This window comes from Anguilla anguilla, chromosome 11, assembly GCF_013347855.1.
Source record: "Anguilla anguilla isolate fAngAng1 chromosome 11, fAngAng1.pri, whole genome shotgun sequence".
In the NCBI taxonomy this organism is placed as follows: domain Eukaryota; kingdom Metazoa; phylum Chordata; class Actinopteri; order Anguilliformes; family Anguillidae; genus Anguilla; species Anguilla anguilla.
This window is the reverse complement of record NC_049211.1, coordinates 26,996,573-27,011,369: the sequence shown is the minus strand read 5'-3', so window position 1 is coordinate 27,011,369 and position 14,797 is coordinate 26,996,573. Positions and strand designations below refer to the sequence as shown.

At 44.2% G+C, this 14,797-nt stretch overlaps 1 protein-coding gene across 1 annotated transcript; it reads right to left on the bottom strand.

Moving 5' to 3' along the window:
• Positions 1–3,193: 3,193 nt before the first annotated feature.
• LOC118208695 (zinc transporter ZIP10-like) lies at positions 3,194–14,494 on the bottom strand. The gene is made up of 12 exons (XM_035383610.1): positions 14,388–14,494; positions 10,439–10,663; positions 9,624–9,829; positions 9,092–9,296; positions 8,621–8,798; positions 8,102–8,271; positions 7,599–7,724; positions 7,423–7,504; positions 6,750–6,920; positions 6,405–6,485; positions 5,794–5,984; positions 3,194–5,507 (listed from the first exon to the last, which is right to left on the bottom strand). The coding sequence occupies exons 1-12, from the start codon at positions 14,448–14,450 to the stop codon at positions 5,358–5,360; spliced, it is 1,848 nt and encodes a 615-aa protein (XP_035239501.1). The 5' UTR covers positions 14,451–14,494; the 3' UTR covers positions 3,194–5,357.
• Between the last annotated feature and the right edge of the window lie 303 nt (positions 14,495–14,797).

The window sequence follows — 14,797 nt, the reverse complement described above, 5'->3', positions numbered from 1 at the left end:
AGTCATTTTTTGTCGTTCAAAAACATTTTAGGAACTTGGCCTTAGCTTTTAGAGGCAGTTTGAGTGCCTCTGATTGAATTTAACCTCAAATAAATTGCTGACAATGGAACTAATATGCAAAAATACATGAATACACAAACTTGTGCTTTTTTTTTTTTTTTTTTTTAATGTAGTAATGAAAATAAAGCCTCTTTGCATAGCTCTGAAGCTAACATTTTAAGTCATTGCGGCAGTCCGAGTTAAATATTTGGAATTTTTAACTATGGGGTTGATAACATGGTAACATTAAAAAAACAGGTTTAACGATGACTGTTCATTGTGTGAAATGTAATTGGACTGAGCTGGAAATGGTATGACGGTGTTTCTGATAGGAGACCGTACGGAGACGGAAACGAGTCTCCTGTCACCTGGGCCCGGCGCGGTTGGGCTCCCCCCCGCCTGTTTCAGCGCGGTTAAACCGCGCGCGACCGCGCTGGTGGAGGTCCGGGCTTGAGCACGCTCGGTGTGGTGAAGTTTGTGGCGGTAGGCTAACGCGGGGCTTTCGGTGGTCCACGCGGTCTGCCGCACGTCTGTTCTGCAAGCGTCCGCTTCCTAGCGGCCCGAGGAGCTATCCAGGGCCGGCATTAACGTTCTTAGATGGCGGGTGTGTGGTGGGGATGGAAGGATTTTTAGCTTGTTGTCCTGTTCCCCGTTCCATTCCATTGGCTCCCTCACACTCCTACTCTTGTGAGTTTGCACTTTGAGCTGCTTTTTTACGTGTGGGTTTTTCTCTTCTCTTATTGTTTGTTTTTTATTTTTTTTAAAATAATTTTTGTCCAACTTAAAAGCTTTCAACAGTATTACTGGTGCACGGAATTTTGGGGTCGCCTCAACTTGACGACTTATTGATGTCAGTTTCTAAAGCATTTAATATCAAGCAGATCTCAGTGCAACTAAATAATTGGTTTACGGGTGCTGAAGCTGATGTCATGTATATAAAATTAAGCATTTAACCAATCATATTACAATTTACTGAATTAGGGTTGGGCTTTGTTGTTTAACTGGCTGTCAGAATTATATTGCTAGGCCAAAGGGTATAGAAGAAATAAAGGATTGGTATATTGTAGGACTGTTTGTAGAGCATTTGTTTTAAGCAGAGAGCACTACATTTCCCAGCATTCATTTCAAGTGTATTTTTGTTTTTTCCACTGTGTGCATTGGCATGGGCTTGAGGCCATTTCTAAAATTATACATATCATTTGAAACAGGGTGGACATGCGGTGAACAGCTGAGAGCTGTGTCACAGAGCAGGAAAAGGATGTGGCTCGCCTGTTTTTCCAGAAAGGTGTGTTTACGCACGTTCGGCCAGTTTACAGTCATCTTTTGATCAAGTCCCGTGATTAACTGTAGTTTTTCATCGGGATCATAAAGATACATTCCCTTTTGAAAGAGATTTGTGCTTCACTTATAAACATGTAGGAATTTAATTTGGATTTGTGCTTTTAGAAAAAAAAAACTTGATTTGAGTGAAAGGATTTGCCAAGACTAATGTACAGAGTTTGAGGGTGGATGTGGAATACACATGGTGTAGACAAACCAGGAATAAGATCAAAAAAGTTAGCTTGGGAGATCAAACTTCTTTTAAGTTGAGATGGGGCAGTGAGTTGCCTTGCTTTTAAACGTCGTATGGTATTTTTGAAGCATATAAAACCCAGACCATTACCATCCAGATCCCACCTGTAGTGGCTTATAATGACACCGAGCGCTGGAGCTGTGTTTTGATCTGTGGCCTAAGCCACCCGCCAGTCCTCCAGTGTAACCGGGGAGTTTTGTGTAACAAGGAAAAAAGCTGGTAATTTGCCTTGCTTTTCTGTTTTGCGATAGATATGCAGTTTTTGTTGTCAGTGTACAGTAAGCCACCAAATGTGCGGTTCGATGATTTACGGTAGTGCATACATTTCTGTGGGATATATCCCATTTTACCGTGCATATTTTCAGCTTGGCTAGTGTTCCAGTGGACTAGCAATACAGGAGCAGAAAAGGGCGTGTTCAGTAACTCAGTCCAAGCAAAGTGATTGTCTAAACCTGGGTGGGGTCTGGCGGGGGGGGGGGGGGAGTGGCCAATGGCGTGACAGATGAAGGGCCTACAGTGGGACATTGAGGGACTCCCCCTGGAAACCTAGAGTGGTCCCTCTGGCCCGGAGAGCGGTCAGGCTTCGGTCAGGGCCCTGCTCGGGGTCGCGGGCGGTGTCAGACGGTGTGGCGTATGAGAGGGGCGCCAAATTCCGGTCCGGTTGAAACTCCACTGCGGAGAGAGGCTGCTTTTCATTGGCTTTTGCACAGTTCGTTTCTTTATTCCATTAATATTAACGCTCACCTAGAAAACGGAGACCCGCCCTCCCCCCACTCGGTCCCGAGCGTCCGTCAGGTGTAAGAATTTTAGTTTGAGCGGGAAAATTTGCCACCCGAGTGATCCTGATCTGCTGTTCTGTGTTTGGCGAGATATTTGTGCGTGTTGAAAAACAGGGTGTTCTGCTGACCCCTGATACCTCATTGACATATCTGCTAATCTATCAAGTGTAGAGAATGCCTTCACCAGCATGTGTTCTGGGCCTGAGACCGTGGCAGGACCGGTCACATATATCCATCTCTAATCCATAGGAATACTGAAATAATTACAACAACAAAAAAACTACCAGTGACTGGTCAGAGAATACAAACACCTTTTTTCCACAATTCAAATGCTGTAAACCTTGATCTTATTTAGTGGAGCTATTACGATCTTGACGATTACTATTGTTCTTGTTAGTAGAAGTGTAATTCCTACCTCCATATGTTTCAGCGCAATGTATCCAGCTGATATCCACCGGTTTTAGTGATATATAAGTCTATGGATGGAAAAAAAATTATATCATTTTACCATTGTCAGTTGGAATAGGAAGAAAAAGTGTGCTTGATTTTTGTGTCTGTATGTGTTTGAAATGGAAATATTTATAAGAAGAAAAAAAAGCAAACAAATATATATATAAATATATAATACCACTGGAATGTGAAGCCAAACTGTATTACGATTAATAATAATTTCCTTTACGGTTCAATGGTAGCATATACATGAAATGAACTTGTGGTGCACTTTTTTCTTTATTTTTTTAGCAACACGCCCATTTAAATGTAGTACTGGAAAAGTACTAGGTATTGGCATTCTCTCAACACATTTTATTTAAGACGACCCATGTTTTTTTTTTTTTCAGCTTCATTTATCTTCATGTTGTAAAATGTGTGCGTATATGCGTTCCAGCTGAGCCATACAGTCTCGAAACAAGTTTACAGCTCTCATAACGATGACACTGTGTGAATGCGTTTGTGTGTATCTGACTTTGGTACAAAAGCAACAAATGGATTTTATTTAAGATGGTGGATTGGGGGGGGAGGGGGGGGCGCACGTGACGTGCATGAAGGGAACTTTGTCGTATCCAGCCTTATGCCTTCAGAAACACCGAGTCCAGTCCTCAGTTCAGAACGTTGTCATTAACTTCCCCGCCCCCACCTCCTTTTACAAGCGACCATGAAGTTGAGATTGAGAGAGAAGGGGGCGGTGTGGGCGGGGTCTGCTGTTTGCGGACCCCTCTCCCATCTCTCTCTCTCTCTCTGCCTTTCTTCCTGGAGTAAAAGGAGATCCCTCCCCCTCTCCCCAAAAACAGTCCTCAAGCCATTCATGAATTTATGTGACAATGCAATCCTGAAAGCACTTTGCCTTGTTAACTCATTGTGTGAGCTAGTAAATGGTTATTTGTTACAAAAGGATGTTACATACATGTATTTAAAAAAAAAGGAATTATTAAAAACATTCATGATTTGAGGGGGGGAAAAAAAGAAATTATTCTGCATCGGTCTTTCTGACATTAATAGAAACCTGTATAAACCTCGGCATTCAACCTCCATCCCTTTTATACAGTGTGTGCTACAGCCAATGAGTCCTGTCATTCAGTATTGTGGCTTAGAATTGGTTATGTTTAAATAAAGTGCTATTGCTTAATACCCACTGCCTCTCTGACTCTTACTCTACACAGCGTATGTACTGTATGTGCACTTCTTAACCACTGCAGCTGTGGCTCTCGGTTGTTCTGATTTCACCGTTTGCCCAAGACACACCATAGAACGATGAAATCAGGCCATCTAACTGTTTCCAGAACATTCCGCACCCACAACCGTTTTGACCAGTGTTTCCTGTGACCCACCACTGGTGAGGCCTTCCTATACTATTACTCACAGGTGAAATGCATGACCATTTTTATTATCAATACCTCTATATTTTCTTCAGTATAGTTTTATTTCAGGTCAGACCTGTGAAGGTGAAATCATATTCTTGTCTGACCTGTCTTTGAATAAGATGGGTACACAGGTAACACATCGACTTCAGTCAGATCAGTAGCTACCAACATGAATGGGTGGCCCTAAATACACATAGTAAAAGCCCAGATACTTCCTGAAAAGAGGGAAAAACTTGATGCCTGACAGCGTCTGTGTGCAGTATCATCTGACTTTATTTGCATTTTATTCCATTAAAACCACAATAAAGAGCTTTATTAGCCTGTAAATTGGATTGCAGGTAGAGATGCATTGGATAAATTGCTGTGTGTTCGGCTGGAGTTTAAACCTCTGGACCACAGAATTGCATTACAGCTGGAACAGCTATTCCAGTGTGTGAAATAAGGATCAACTGTTCCAGTTGTGATGCAGTTCTGTGGTGTAGAGTTTTAAACTCGAGCTAAGGACATTGCAATTGACCCATTGGGTTTGGCTGTAAAAACAGGTCCACAAGCAGCAACGTGGCATTGAATTATGATGCTGCTCAGTGTATTTGGTTTATTGGTGAATGGAATGTACCATCACTTATGCATAGTTTTTACATGAATCCTGCAACCAAGCTAGGCCTCTCTCATTAGTGACAATATGCAGGTCCAACTTAAAGGTTTTTCAGAATGAGAGTAGGAGTGTAGTGTGTTAGGCTTTTTTCAGAGAGGACCGTGTTAGTGTCATGACTTCAGTAACTAGCCATTCTTCAGCCAAACAGGCAGCAGGTCAGTGCTGAATGTCATGTATCTCAAGTATGTTCACAACATTGAGCCCAGAAGAGGAGACGCACCCTCCAGTCACAGGCTATAATTCTGCCCAACACCGCAGGGCACTCCATACCTCCACACAGGTAGCAGAGTGATGTCAGTGCCCTCCTAGTGTCCTATTAATCAGAATCAGCTGATGGCGATGGGTCGTTGGGGTACTTCACCATTTTCACTACTGCTTTTTTTTTTTTAAATCGGCCTCAGTTTTTTAAGTCTAAGCCTCTGCTGTGCGCTGCTGGTCTCCCTCCTCCCGGATCAGACGTCCCGCAGGTTGAAGGCGATGCTGTCCTCGAAGAGGGCGATGCAGAGCATGATGGCGCCCCCTGTCAGCAGGCCCAGGTTCTGCAGGAAGAAGCGGGTCAGGGGCCGCATGGGGCCCCGGTCGCCGTGCAGCATCTCGGGCGTCTGAAGCGGAGGAGAGAGAGAGAGGAGGCGTGATCTCTGAGCTGAGCACTTTCTGTACTGCTTCACCTCATCCTACGCGCACAGGCCATATTCTGATAGTAAAAAAAGTGAGTGCATTTGCACATTTCCCTAATGAACCTTGTCACCAGCATGCTGTTTAAAGTGCCCTAGCTATGTAGACACAAATACACTCTGTGAATCTCCGGTTTCTGAATTTTGTCATTGTATACACACACACGCACACACACCTCAGACCCTACACTCACACACCAGCCCCTACACTCACCATGTCGACCAGGGCCACGTACAGGAAGACCCCCGCGGTGAGCGACAGGATCCAGGGGGAGAGCGCGGCGAAGTGGTGCCCCAGGACGGTGCCCGCCAGCAGGCCCAGCAGTCCCAGCGCGGCCGACGCCCCGCTGAACACCAGCAGCCTGCGCACGGGCCAGCCCGCCCCCAGCAGCAGCGCCAGGTCACCTGCGGAGCCCCAACAACACCCCCCCTCAGCGGGTCACCGCGGGAACCGTCATCCTGATTACTGGCAGAGATTACGAGCCTCTTTATGACAGTTGCACTAGTAACTGGTCTGAAGAACGACAGCACCATGCTGCCATTTAAGTGTTGCTGTCGCTATTCCAGATTATTGCGAGGAAAACTAGGAACATTTCCGTGCATGTATGGATTCTTCTGCCCCCTGGTGGTGGAATAAACTCCAGCCAACCGTGGAACTCTTCTCACGGTTTTGTTATGAAGGTATTTAACAGTAAAGAAAAGGTGTGTGGTGTTTACTGTGAAAGACAGGTGTGTTAAGGTGTTACAGTAAGGTACAGGTGTGTGGGGTTACTGTGAGGGTTTTAAGGTAAGGTGTTTTGTACAGGGTACATGTGGACTGCATACCCAGCTCATGGGGGAGTTCGTGGCAGAACACGGCCACAGTGGTGCTCAGACCGCCAGCCAGACCCTGAGAGAAAGCCACTCCTGTGGAAGACCGAGAACGAGCCACGTTACCCAACTGATCAGCAAGCATCTATTACAGCAGCCCGCCATTACAAAGGACATCAGCTGCACTAACTGTACAGCACTTTCTAACGGGCATCTCATTCAAGTACTGGTTGGCTACAGTGTCTGCGTGTCGTTTAATGGATTCCTTTCAACCAGCAACCAATTCCCTGCCTTAGAACCAGGCTGCAAAAACGGGACTCATTTGATGCCCCACCCCCCATTACACACTCCCTTGCTCACCAATTGCCAGGCCGTCGGTGAGATTGTGAATCCCATCCCCCATGACGACCATCCACACCAGGCTTCCCGTCCCAGAATGCCCCTGGCCCGGGGGACCGTGAGAGTGCCCGTGTCCGTGCTCCTCCACGCTCAACCGCTCAGGGGGCGGGGCTGACTCTATCAGGGTCACGTCTGCAGGAAGGAAGAGGCGGGGCTTTGTTTCAGTCTGGACACAAGATGGAGGATTGTGGGAGCATGTACGATTCAGGCATCTGCCTTCAAATTCATCCACTCAGATTCAGATCCTCCTTCAGAGTCACTGGACAAAAAAACCTTTTTGTTTTCCATTTTGGCCACAGTTAAGGAGAGGCCAGTGGCAACTGCAGGCCTTTCCCATCGCTGCAACACGCTCCATCAGTTTGGGAGGCCAGCTACACACAGGGCTGGCTGCGTAATTATCCAAATAAAACCTGCTGCTGCTAAGCTGGCACCCAATCGCCCAGAAAAGGAGCTAATGAGTGATGGGGGTGAGGGGTGGGGCTACCATCAAACCCCTCCCACCTCAAGCAACACAACACTGCACAATGCAGATTTGGTCCTGAAGAGGAAACAATGGAACAGGCCTCAGGTTCCTGTGCAGCTCAGCTTGGTGTGTGAAGGCCTAAGTAACACAGGGCTCCATTCACACACTCACCGTGCAGAGCATCCAGCTCCCTCTCTGGTGCCCTTCCCCCCTGTGCACTGGGGGAATCCTGCTTCGTCTTCCTCACCTTCCTCTAAAAAGGAAAAAAAACAGCTTTAAGCATCCACACGAGTTCAGCTGGCATCATCATAATACTCAGTTACATTACGTGTAGTATCCCTCCTCACCTTAAAGTGGCGCTGCAGCCCCATTGTGCCTTCAACCAAGAAGAAGAGGTAAAGGCCTGCGAGCACGCTGGCGCCTTTCAGCACAGAGTCCCTCTGCTCGGACTCGGAGTGAGATCCAGTTCTGGCCTGCAGCACAGATACACATCACAGCTTCAGCCCTGGAAAGGCCAACACCGGACCCACATACAGGGAGTCACCATGGGCCCTACACACACCCAGAAAGTGAGACATACATGACCAAATCCTTAGGAATTAAACCTGCAGACACTGTGACCCTGGAGTTAAACCTGCAGACACTGTGGCCCTCCAGGACTGGAGTTAAACCTGCAGACCCAGTGGCCCTCCAGGACTGGAGTTAAACTTGCAGACACTGCGGCCCTCCAGGACTGGAGTTAAACCTGCAGACACTGCGGCCCTCCAGGTCTGAAGCTGGAGATCCCTGGTGTACAGCGTAGCATGAAAGTTCAGGAGAAATGTTGTCTTGCTCTTTGAGGGGTACCTACATGAGGCAGGAGGTGCAGCAGGGCGTCTCCGCACAGCGTGCCCATCGCCAGGGCTGCCATTGGGCACAGCAGGGTCTGGAGACGGGCGGGAGGCACCAGGGGTACCAGAGCCAGCGCCAGCAGGGAGGGCAGACTGATCACCACCAGGGCCAGGAAACCCCATCCCAGTGCTGCAGAGGGGGAGAGCATTCAGTGCCTAAACACACCCCTGAGATGCCTAAACACACCCCTGAGACACCTATACATACCCCTGAGATGCCTGAACACACCCCTGAGATGCCTAAACGCATCCCTATGTCACCCCCTAAACACATCCATAATTTTCTATGTGCTCCAGCAAGGAAATTACAAAACTATTTCCTTGTCCCCAAAAAACGTTTCAATTTTAACAACAATAATTACTATCTAATGCAAAGTGGCTGTTTTCTCATGATTGGCACACAAACCTTCATGAGCCCCAGCACAGATGGATTTACCATGCATTATCAGTGACTCCACTGAGTTTCGGCTTTTCCATACCTACGAGGAAAGACCCACTCTTTCCCGCCTCCAGCCCCTCCCCCTCAGGGTGACGCAGGCAGACCCCGCTCTCAATCTGATACAGGAGGGCGGGGCACAGGAAGGTGAAGTGGGAGGGCGTGATGTGGGACGCTTTCCCCAGGCCAAAATTCCACAGGAGCTGAGTGACATTTAAACACTGCAAGCAAGAAAGAAAAGAACAAACAGGAATGAAACCATGCACTGCTTAATAAAGCAAGAGGTACTATATACATTAACAACACTATTGCTGCTAATTGCTAAAAAAAACTGAATTTCACAATTAACATTTCTTAAAGGCCTGAAAACAGGTATAGGAAAAATAAATACCATGACCTTTTTACAAGGTGGCAGGAAATCAACCTTTGATGTTGATATCAAGGAGCTGAGAGTTCTGGACCATATGCTGTGTAAGCGTGAGATAAATTCCGTGCCAGAGCAGTCATTACGCACGTTCCCGTGGAGGTGGGTCTTAATCGGGTGATCCGGCTCAAAGGAGGGCCCCTCAGGGTGTGTCTGCCCAGGTTGGGGATGGGGGGCTCTGGGTAACTCCAGATGATCTTGCCCCTCCTTTCCACTGGCGGGCCTGTGGTAGACCTCAGCAGGGCCGACGGTGTCCTCTGCCCCCCACTCTGAGCCCGTCTCCCCGCTACGTCCGCTGGAAATTCAGAGAGGTTGAGAGAGCATATTATCAACATCAATGCCTTATTCACAGAACACTTAATCCATCATGGCACACTGTACATTCTTAATTTAATAAACCCTTTAGCTGTCACTTAGTGAAATACATAATGTGAACAGTCAGAATTATTTCACTTTTGATCACTTATTACTTTGATCTCCATTTTCCTTTATAGTCCAGTTCTGGGCCCGTGTTCTTAAAGCTGGAGTGCTGATCCAGGACCTGCTTTTCCAGGTTCTGTCCTTCGCAGACACCTTACGCGCCTGTGGCCAGCGATGGCCGCGCAAAACGCTGCTCTCTCACCTCTCCAGGATGTGGGGGGGAGCGGCGGGCCCATCGTGGGGGTGCAGGTTTTGGGAAGAGGGAGGGATGTGCTTCAGCCCCTGCTGGCTGATCTGCAGCACGTTGACCTCCCCGAGTCCCAAACTTCCCAGCAGCCTCTTCAGGCCCCCGTAAGACAGCGTCCCGTTGTCCCCGTACTGCAGAAACAGCCTCTGCAGGTAATAGCCCTTAACACAGGAATTCACATGAAAGTAGAACATTCTCACACCTCGGTCAAGATTACCTCTGAAAGAGTAAACAGAGTTTGCGTTTGTCATGGCGCAAGAAAGGTCACTGAATTATTTTGTGTCCGAGATGTCAATACATGAACACGTGCCTGTATGCAGACATTTTTTGTTAGATTTTTTTTTTGTTTTTTTAAAATAATCATTGATATTACTACAGTATCATTAGCTATGCAGAAATGTACAAAAGTTTTTTGTTTTTTTTGAAGTAAAGGGCAATCGCCGAAAGACGTATACACATTTTTTTGTTTTTTTTAAATAATCATTGATATTACTACAGTATCATTAGCTATGCAGAAATGTACAAAAGTTTTTTGTTTTTTTTGAAGTAAAGGGCAATCGCCGAAAGACGTATACACATTTTAGTTTTGCAAAGTAGGCCTACTTATCACTACATCGCGTTAATGCATTACAGGGTGTTTATGGCAGCCAATCACGTTAAGCATTTTTCTCTAAGTACAATGGTCACCACACGTCCATACCTTGGATATGCACAGGCAAAGTCCAGCACTAGAGAAAAACTGTTTCTTTGTTTTTTTCCGGAGTGCATACCTGCTCCTCGAACGCCTCCTCCAAATATCCCGGTCCAAAGGGCTCTGCTCTGCCGCTGTTCGCCGTCTGTTCTTCTTTCCACTGCGGCGCCTTCTTCGATGCGGCAGTGCTGGCTGCCAGCGGCTTCGGGCCGACTCCCATCTCAGAGCACAGTGTCAGAGCGGCAAGCGCTGCCAACAAACAGGGCACTCGGAACGGCCCGCGGCGCTGGACAAAGGCCATCCTCTGTGAATAACAGCACAGTAACTTCTATGTGAAAATGGCGGAGTTCAGGATCATTTCTGTGGCAGTGTACTACAGATACTACGTTTTTCAACAATTTTATCAGAGATAACGGACTCTGGAAAGACGTCACACTACTCCTGTCACACAATGCACATGATTTCTTTAACCCTTTGAAGAGTAGGTTTTTCAGAATTTTCTTTCAACATTCTAAGTCGATGTTCAAGACCCTCATTGCTTTCAATTGCCACTAGTGATTTTTATATCAACATTAGAGCGTTCCGTTAAAAACATTGGAATCACACATTTGTGATATTGCACCATAAGGTCAAATCAATTGACCTAGCTGCACGCTCGGGGTTGACAGAAGTGCTTTCCAACAGATTACCCTTTTTGTCCGAATCGTATCATCTTTTCGAGGCCATTTATAGCATTTAGGAATGTAAACTGGCAAGTGACCTGATGAAAATAAATACGGGAACGACCAACCTTCCCTGCAAAAACTGTACTGAAATGCGGATGACTGGTTTACTCAGCATAGTGTGAAAAGAGATCCTAGCATTCACCTACCCTTCCGTTGACGGTATCATAGATAGGCTACTTACTGAATTAATTCATACTTAACCGCTTTCAGTTTTTAGAAGTAAAAATGTATGTTTGTATTTTTCAATTTACTGACAAGCTTGCTTGCATTTAAATTAGTTACGTAGGCAGTCTATAGCTAGTGGTCGTTTTCATACATTATTACTCCTACATGACTTTTGCCTACACTCATTTTTAACATCCAAAACACTAGTTTAACTTTCCTGTTATCGTCATATTTTGTGTTAAAGTTACTACTTTTGTGTTACAAATATAAAATGTATTAGTTAAGCATACAAACGGATACTTTCTAATACAGAGACTGTTGAAAGTAGCCCAACACAAAATGTGTTGTCCTTAATTAGACATTAGAGGTGAGTTCAAAAATGACACGTCATGTGTTGTTTTAAACACAACTGTTTAATATCCTTGTAACTACTTCTTTGGCGTATGAAGTTTTATCCAACAAACATATTCTATGCTACTCATATAGCATCGGGTCAACAACATCAACCTAGCTCTAGACTATAAGAAAATTAAATCCATCGGATTTAGCAGTCAACGTCCACTAGGCCTATTATTCACTCTCAAAACAGGTGTGTTAAAAACAACACAAAGTGTCACTTTTAATATACCTCCATGTTCATTTAAGGACTAGCCTAGTCTACATATTTCGTGTTATGCCCAGTTCAGACCAAAAATGCGCGACACGACCAGCTGCAACTGGCGACGCTTTGCAACATTCTGGCCAACTGCGATTAGACAACTTGAATCGGCTGCAATGGCAAGCGCCCGCAAGACGTTCTGCGACGACTGGTTCACACTGCTGCAACTCCTCTCAACAACAGTCTAAACGGTTTTGTTGCGTCGCGAATCTTTGGTCTGAAGTAGGCTTTAGGCTACATTCTACACAGTCTGTGTTAAAAGTCTCCCTTTGTAATACATACATTGTAGGTTTTTTTTACGCAAACGTATTAACTTAGAGACAACGTGTTGAAAGTTACACAAAAGTATAGTGACACAAAAAGTGTGTTGGATATTAACACATCCTTTTTGAGAGTGTACAACTGCCTATTGAGGTTACATACCTGTCATTTCACTATTGCAGGAGGCATAGGACAAACATTGGACATTAAAAGCTGAACACCAAAAAGAGCAGCTAAATGGTAAACCACCATATTTCTATCGCTGTAGCCTGTGCAGATACAAGGTCATCCAGTTCAGGTTGACCTTTAAAAGAGGGTTCATATTGCAGTTGAACTATAACACGATAACCAATACGCTGAATTTTTGGCGTTTAGGCGATGCGGGGAAATAAATGATGAAAATGGAATGCTTACCTTAAATTTGTCAATGGAACGAAAGTTGGAAAATTGGCCGGCCGCTCAAGCAATAGGCATCGTTCTCAAACAGGCGCAGATCGAGATTTGTTTGCATGAAACTGGCTCGTGTTTTCAAGTTAATATTAACCTCACAAAATGTTTCGTAAATATGTGACCAAACCATAAGATTGATTTGAAAAATTCCATATAATAGCCTACATCGATTAGCACTGTTTACGTCTTGCACGTTTTTTTTTCCAGCCGAGCGATATAGTAGGCTAAACATACGTGAAATGACCATTCCAGCACACATACTTTGTCCTGAAACACGCCTACCTCGGCTACCTGTCTGCCTACAACATAATCTCAGTTAGACTGCAAAACATAGTTGCTCATTTCAATTGTGGATGAAGTTCTACACAACACGCAATCTGTCTTCCGGTCTGCGGTGAGATGTTGATCAAGCCGTGTCATTGCTAGGAACCTGTGGGTTGATGGGTGCTGATGGTTTTAACACCTAATCTTGTCTTAAATTATCTATGCATCAGTGCCGCTGTCTGTTTGCCATTTTAAAATTTTGCCTCCAATGTTTTTTTGTCTTTGATGTAGATTGCACGCAGTTGTAGCCTACTAGATACCCAGATAATTCATTATCTCGATAGATGTTTGTCAGGGCTCCTCTGAAAAGGAAACTTAGGTCTAATTAGGACCTCCCTGCATGAATCAAAATTTTTATTAAAAAATGAATAAAAATGTAAGCCTCGTTAAACCTGCCGAGACATGCCATGGAATATCTTTCAAAACGAACGTGTCTTATGTTCTGTTTAGGGTAACAAAATCATCACAACAGAGTAGGCCTACTCATAAAATGGTACACAACAAACATAATCGTGAAGAAAAATAATGCATGCAACTGGTTATTCAAGTATTTCAGAATAAAGTTATTGCAAATCATATGGTTGTAGCAGCGGTCATACAGTTCTGTCAGAATATGGCTAAAGAAGTAAGTAACTGATGATAACTTGAGGGAACATTTCACGTTATTTTTCAAGGGGCAGCTGGGGACTGTGAGTTGAACCCTTGACCTGATAGGTTACTGCACTTAAAGAGTTTAAGCAAACTCTGAATACATAGTAATGAGATTTAGGGGTGGAAGATAGAGAGAAGTCTAGTTTTTCCAGTCAAATTCCAGACTTTGTTGCTTATGTCTGTGTACTCTTCAAAGTAGAAGTATATATTGGTGAGTCCGCAACTTTTAATAACGAATATATATATATATATATATATATATATATAATGTATTTATTTATTTATTTTGTTTTTTTTATTTAAATCTTTATGTAACCAGGGAAGGTCCCATTGAGATTAAAAATATCTTTTTCAAGGGAGCCCTGGTCAAGACAGGCAGCAGCACAAAAATGTTGCAAATAAGACAAAACAGTACAACAAACAATTAGCACTACAATATAAAACAATCAACAACAATGTGCAATAAAAGCAACATATCAAAAATTCAGTTTAAACACCGATCCTATCGATTCCGCCTCCAGTTCTTTCATCGTGGATTTAAAAGCATTCAGCGAAATCAAAACATTAAGCTTTAAGTCATTTTGCAATTTATTCCAGTCCGAAGGTGCAGAATAAATCAATGCCCTTAATTTTCCAGTCTCTGTACTTTGGACAGAAAGCATAAAAAAGTCCTGAGATCGCAAGGCATACTGTTCAGTATTTTTCTGCGATACAAATATACGGAGGTACGATGGGAGCAGGCCAAGAATTGCCTTGTATATAAAAGTATATACAAGTACAAAGTATATACGTACAAGTCGATGGGTTGCCAAAGCAGGCCATCCTACCCGAGAGTATAGCTCACAATGGTGAGTCATGGCTTTGCATTTTGTAATAAATCTCAGGGAAGCATGGTAAACTGTGTCATGTGAAGAAATTGAGCAGAGGCATGCATATATAAAAGATCACCGTAGTCCAACACTGACAGAAAGGTGGCAGCAACAAGTCCCTTTTAGGAATCATTGATCAAAATACCGAAGTATTTATAAGAATTAACGGTCTTAATAATATATATATATATATATATATATATATATATATATATATACACGAAGTAAAGTTTTCAATACTTAAATATTTTTTTCGTTAGATTTTTATTCCATGGCATAAATTTTTTTGACCTCTTCTTCACCCAGAGTCATGTTACTTCCTCAAAAATATGTTA

Coding starts and splice junctions, on each gene's coding strand:
- LOC118208695 (XM_035383610.1), bottom strand. CDS start 14,450: ATGACTCACCATTGTGAGCTATACTCTCGGGTAGGATGGCCTGCTTTG. Junction 8,272..8,620: donor GAGTGGGTCTTTCCTCGTAG/GTATGGAAAAGC, acceptor CCCCCTCTGCAG/CACTGGGATGGGGTTTCCTG. Junction 7,505..7,598: donor GGCTGCAGCGCCACTTTAAG/GTGAGGAGGGAT, acceptor TTTCCTTTTTAG/AGGAAGGTGAGGAAGACGAA.